This window comes from Oncorhynchus mykiss, chromosome 11, assembly GCF_013265735.2.
Source record: "Oncorhynchus mykiss isolate Arlee chromosome 11, USDA_OmykA_1.1, whole genome shotgun sequence".
NCBI classification, from domain to species: Eukaryota; Metazoa; Chordata; class Actinopteri; order Salmoniformes; family Salmonidae; genus Oncorhynchus; species Oncorhynchus mykiss.
The window spans coordinates 80,003,499-80,009,498 of NC_048575.1; the positions used below are offsets into that span (position 1 = coordinate 80,003,499).

Below are 6,000 nucleotides of genomic sequence, written 5' to 3' on the forward strand. Positions count from 1 at the left end.
CCAGCCAGAGGGTAAGGAGGTGTTGTCAACATTGTACACATTCCCATTTACAGCAACGACCTGGGGAATAGTTACAGGGGAGAGGAGGGTTAGTAGGCAGTGTAATGTAGCATGTGATTGGTTAGTAGGCAGTGTAATGTAACATGTGATTGGTTAGTAGGCAGTGTAATGTAGCATGTGATTGGTTAGTAGACAGTGTAATGTAACATGTGATTGGTTAGTAGGCAGTGTAATGTAGCATGTGATTGGTTGGTAGGCAGTGTAATGTAGCATGTGATTGGTTAGTAGACAGTGTAATGTAACATGTGATTGGTTGGTAGGCAGTGTAATGTAACATGTGATTGGTTTGTAGGCAGTGTAACGTAACATGTGATTGGTTAGTAGGCAGTGTAATGTTAACTGACTGTTATCTGATTCGTCAGCTCACGCTACAGCTGCCCTCTAAACTCTCACCTGAAACTCCGCCTCCACCTGGGTGTGAACTCTGCATGCAGGGGTTTTCTCCATCCCTGCACTACCACACCTGATCCTATTACTCAGCTGTTCCTTGTGACATTGATTAGCTCAGGGATGGGCAACTCCAGTCCTCGGGACCTGATTGGTGTCACACTTTTGCCCCGTTAATAATCAACTAATCATGATGTTCAGTTAAGTTTAATCAACTGAGGACTGGATTTGCCATCCTTGGATTATCTGAATTAGGTGTCAGAGCAGAGCTGAATTAGGTGTTCGAGCAGATCTGAATTGGGTGTTAGAGCAGATCTGAATTAGGTGTTAGAGCAGATCTGAATGAGGTGTTAGAGCAGATCTGAATTAGGTGTTAGAGCAGATCTGAATTAGGTGTTAGAGCAGATCTGAATTAGGTGTTAGAGCAGATCTGAAAGAAGGAAACGCTGCTCATGCACCTGCTACGCTAAGCTGCCCCTTCCCTCTTCTCTGTTCTGATTGGGCGGCTGGGAGGCAGTGTCTCGTTAGCTGATTGGTCTGTTTTATCAGTTTACCTGCTGCTGCCCTCTAGCTGTCCATGTAAACCGGCACTGGGGTTGAAATGAAACTTTACACTCATCAATTTCCCTCATTAGGATCAATAAAGTACTGCTACCAAGTGTTGAGTCCACACAGACCATCTGAGAAAAATCTAGACTCATCTCAACTGGTTCAAATATTGTCAGTTGAATTCAGATTTTAAAAAATCTTGGAACCACAGAGGTTGTCCGATTTTTGTTATTATTTTTCTCCTTGACTTTTCTCAGATGGTCGGTGTGGACTCGGCTTTGTTTCCATCGTGTGTCACGCTGAGGCAGTGCTGTGTTAGCTGACTGTTCTCACTTCAGCTGTTACATACTTCCATGTCCCCACACGTGACTGACTACCTGACCACGATGGAATAAGATATATAAATACATCTACATTGAATAAACATTTGAGAGTCTATTCCTTCTATAAATCAATTAATTCAAGTGTCATCTGAATATTTTAAATCCAACCTTTGTAAACATTTATCTATAAATCCAATACTGGTAGAGATGTTATACATTACATTATTTTTCTACATTACTGTAAACATGGATTAACGTGTTTTGAGGACAGAATGATTGTTCTACATTACTGTAAACAGGGATTGACATGTTTAAAGAACAGAATGATTGTTCTACATTACTGTAAACAGGGATTGACATGTTTAAAGAACAGAATGATTGTTCTACATTACTGTAAATGTGGATTAACATGTTTTAAGGACAGAATGATTGTTCTACATTACTGTAAACAGGGATTGACATGTTTAAAGAACAGAATGATTGTTCTACATTACTGTAAACAGGGATTGACATGTTTAAAGAACAGAATGATTGTTCTACATTACTGTAAACAGGGATTGACATGTTTAAAGAACAGTCTTTTAATCTGAAAATTACAAAACAAGTAACAACCTGCTTTAAATCAGACATATCTATGTTACACATAATAGTGGTTCTTTGAGGTGATTATACTGGTTTAACAAGCCATGGTGGTTGTCAGGGAATTCACTATGGACCTGGTGGTTGTCAGGGAATTCACTATGGACCTGGTGGTTGTCAGGGAATTCACTATGGACCTGGTGGTTGTCAGGGAATTCACTATGGACCTGGTGGTTGTCATGGAATTCACTATGGACCTGGTGGTTGTCATGGAATTCACTATGGACCTGGTGGTTGTCAGGGAATTCACTATGGACCTGGTGGTTGTCATGGAATTCACTATGGACCTGGTGGTTGTCAGGGAATTCACTATGGACCTGGTGGTTGTCAGGGAATTCACTATGGACCTGGTGGTTGTCAGGGAATTCACTATGGACCTGGTGGTTGTCAGGGAATTCACTATGGACCTGGTGGTTGTCAGGGAATTCACTATGGACCTGGTGGTTGTCATGGAATTCACTATGGACCTGGTGGTTGTCATGGAATTCACTATGGACCTGGTGGTTGTCAGGGAATTCACTATGGACCTGGTGGTTGTCATGGAATTCACTATGGACCTGGTGGTTGTCATGGAATTCACTATGGACCTGGTGGTTGTCAGGGAATTCACTATGGACTTGGTGGTTGTCATGGAATTCACTATGGACCTGGTGGTTGTCATGGAATTCAATATGGACCTGGTGGTTGTCAGGGAATTCACTATGGACCTGGTGGTTGTCAGGGAATTCACTATGGACCTGGTGGTTGTCATGGAATTCACTATGGACCTGGTGGTTGTCAGGAAATGTCAGTGTCACCCTCTTAGTGGCATAACACACACACCCTTTAATCTCTTATTGCAATAGTCATCATCTTCAGTCTTCATCTTCAGAAAAATAATGTCAAACCCTTTCCCATACCACAAGGCACCTAAAGTCTAAAGTCACCACTCAGCACCTAACAGAGTTGACTTTGTATCTTAATTAATACCTCATAACCTTTAATTCTAACTCTGAAACCATCAGAGGTGTCCTTATTCCACTCCTCGCCATCCCGTCAGAGCTCTGTCCTTTTCTTTAGAATAATCTGACGCACCATGGTTATGGCCTCCTGACGAACGCTGTCGACGGGCTCCTCTGCCTTCCAGAACCTCACCACCTGGCCTTCTGGGTTCACCAGGAACTTCCAGAAGTTCCACTTCGGAACCTTCTTCACAGAATCTGTATGGTGAATGGAAACAAATGGTTACTAGGCCCAACGTCTTTGTTGTGTTGTGTGCCAATGTGCCAATAATAACTGCAATTCCTCCCACACCCACATTTCCCATGAAAAATATTATCGTGAATATAATATTTTACTATTTTAAAAACGTTAGACTAAAGATAGGCATGTATGGCTAGGCTTTGTTAAACTACCCTTCGTTTTTCTTGTCCTTAGAAAATAGCATAAACTGTCTTTATTAAATATCAGACTTATAATAAGCCTACTGTGCTTACCTGTTATGAATTTGAAGGCTGGCTCCGCCTCCGAACCCATGATTTTGACCTTACTGAAGATGGTGAAGGTGACGCCATAGGTGTTCTTGGCGTAGGCCTCGATGTCCCGGCTGGCCCCCATCTCGGTCTCCCCGAACTGGCCGCAGGGAAACGCCAGGACGTTGAAATGGGACGTACCCAATTCCCGGTGCAGCTCCTGCAGAGAGCGATAGTTCATCTCAGTGTGTTCGCTGTGGCTCGCCACGTTGACAACCAGAGACGCCTGTGCCAGGGGGGAAAATATATATATATATACATGTGGGGGAATTGTAAACATGCTACATCTCAGAAACAAGTTATCAACCTTTTAGATAAACTCACTGACTTTTGCAGTAGACAGGGTTAGTCTACTCGTTGAGTTTTGCTGATGCGGACTTACTTTGCCTCGGTATCTCTCCAAAGAAACGCTTCTCCCTTTGGCGTCCTTCACCTCAAAAGAATAGAAATCTTGCGGCTTCCTGGACTTGGAGATTTTGAGAAAACTATGTAGCATTAATAAACATCCCATGCACACCGTCATACTCAGTAGAACCCTGACCATTCGGGCTCTCGGGTTTAAGGGCTTGGTCGGGTAGCCCCCCAAAACCTCCAGCGCCTCCATCTTGGAGGGGGAATAAGGAAGGTTTGGGGCGGGGGAAGGAGTTTGGGAACGGGGGTTGAATCTAGTGGATTTCACGATTGAGGAGGTAACGGTTTGGGAGGAGGTCTTTTCCGTTTTAGGGATCATATTTCTGTAAGGGAATTCCGTGTTTTTTGGGCGATTTAGCAGCACTTTAATCTCATCATCTAATTTTATCTGAGATTTTACAGCCAGTCCAGATACTATTCGTTTTTTAAGACCTGTAATCATTATTAAAAATATAATAAAAAGAAAAGAACATGGAGAGTCAAGCAGGCTAATCTTGAAATCTGGAAATGTTTACTTTAGTCTAACCTACTTTTTTTTAAAGTGAAAATGATGTAAAAATAGGCCGATAATTTATCCAATGGATTTCAGTTAATAAGTAACCCTTTTATCAGACATTATTCTAATGTTAAGTACGTCGTTTTTTCTGTTTTTCTTTAAACAAGAATTGAGGCATCTTAATCATCTCACAAGCGCTTTTAAATCGGATGGTGAGCAGGCGGCTGAGCGCAGAGCAGACTTTAGCCAATATCCCCGTAGCCACCAGATGGCGCCATTCTCCCTGCCTGGAATTCCACGATCTGCCAGAGACTGTCTGCATTCACCGCAAGAAGAGAGCACAGAGTCACGTCTTCAAGGTTTGAGTGAATGAATCAACAAATACTGTAATATCCAATAGGGGAAATTGCGTTGCAATGTAAATACTACTAAGACAAATAAGTTTACACACCTTCAAATTCACACACTATTGGTCAGGTGCAAAACGGCCAAAACTATGGTCTTATTGTACACCTAAAAGACTGTTAAGGTATACAAACACCCATGATGCAAGCTGATGGTGTGACCTTTCTCCGTCAGACACAGTGGTGGAGGCCGGACTGTCACACAGGTAATATGACACCTGTCATAAGATTAACCACCTACAGGAGGAATGTGCCTAAACAGGTCTGTCCGTACACACACACACACACACACACACATCACAACACACCACACCAAAACTGTTGATTGGCGTTAAAAGTTCTAAAAGTGTCCTCCTGCTAATATATGCACTCGTTGGACTGTAAGTCTCAATAATTGTTTGTGTTGGTGGACGTGTTGTTGTTGTTGGACTGTAAGTCTCAATCTGATTCTGGAGAACAGGACATGTTGTTGTTGGACTGGGTTTGATCTGATTCTAGAGAACAGGACATGTTGTTGGACTGGGTATGGTCTGATTCTAGAGAACAGGACATGTTGTTGGACTGGGTATGGTCTGATTCTAGAGAACAGGACATGTTGTTGGACTGGGTATGGTCTGATTCTAGAGAACAGGACGTGTTGTTGATGGACTGGGTTTGATCTGATTCTAGAGAACAGGACATGTTGTTGGACTGGGTATGGTCTGATTCTAGAGAACAGGACATGTTGTTGTTGGACTGGGTATGGTCTGATTCTAGAGAACAGGACATGTTGTTGGACTGGGTATGGTCTGATTCTAGAGAACAGGACATGTTGTTGGACTGGGTATGGTCTGATTCTAGAGAACAGGACATGTTGTTGGACTGGGTATGGTCTGATTCTAGAGAACAGGACATGTTGTTGGACTGGGTATGGTCTGATTCTAGAGAACAGGACATGTTGTTGTTGATGGACTGGGTATGGTCTGATTCTAGAGAACAGGACATGTTGATGGACTGGGTATGGTCTGATTCTAGAGAACAGGACATGTTGTTGTTGTTGGACTGGGTTTGATCTGATTCTAGAGAACAGGACATGTTGTTGGACTGGGTATGGTCTGATTCTAGAGAACAGGACATGTTGATGATGGACTGGGTATGGTCTGATTCTAGAGAACAGGACATGTTGTTGGACTGGGTATGGTCTGATTCTAGAGAACAGGACATGTTGTTGATGGACTGGG

General features: G+C 42.8%; 1 protein-coding gene across 3 annotated transcripts; it reads right to left on the minus strand.

Moving 5' to 3' along the window:
• Nucleotides 1-1,884: 1,884 nt before the first annotated feature.
• On the minus strand, nucleotides 1,885-4,152 carry LOC110535132 (probable glutathione peroxidase 8). Of its 3 annotated transcripts, XR_005034754.1 has the most exons (4): nucleotides 3,852-4,140; nucleotides 3,434-3,695; nucleotides 2,726-3,157; nucleotides 1,885-2,695 (listed from the first exon to the last, which is right to left on the minus strand). XR_005034754.1 is itself a non-coding variant. In XM_036936478.1 (3 exons), exons 1-3 carry the CDS (start codon nucleotides 4,071-4,073, stop codon nucleotides 2,994-2,996), a joined length of 582 nt encoding a protein of 193 aa, XP_036792373.1. In that variant the 5' UTR covers nucleotides 4,074-4,152; the 3' UTR covers nucleotides 1,885-2,993. The 3 variants fall into 3 exon arrangements, 2 of the variants coding, with proteins under 2 accessions (XP_036792373.1, XP_036792372.1); XM_036936478.1 differs by having other exon boundaries at nucleotides 1,885-3,157; nucleotides 3,434-3,629; nucleotides 3,852-4,152; XM_036936477.1 differs by having other exon boundaries at nucleotides 1,885-3,157.
• Between the last annotated feature and the right edge of the window lie 1,848 nt (nucleotides 4,153-6,000).

What these genes read in the sequence shown, in the direction of transcription:
- LOC110535132 (XM_036936477.1), bottom strand. Translation starts at nt 4,073, where the DNA reads ATGGAGGCGCTGGAGGTTTTGGGGGGCTACCCGACCAAGCCCTTAAAC. An exon ending in TGGAGAGATACCGAGGCAAA is followed by an intron (nt 3,696 to 3,851) that starts GTAAGTCCGCAT and finishes CCCCTGGCACAG; the next exon opens with GCGTCTCTGGTTGTCAACGT. An exon ending in AGCCTTCAAATTCATAACAG is followed by an intron (nt 3,158 to 3,433) that starts GTAAGCACAGTA and finishes TTCACCATACAG; the next exon opens with ATTCTGTGAAGAAGGTTCCG.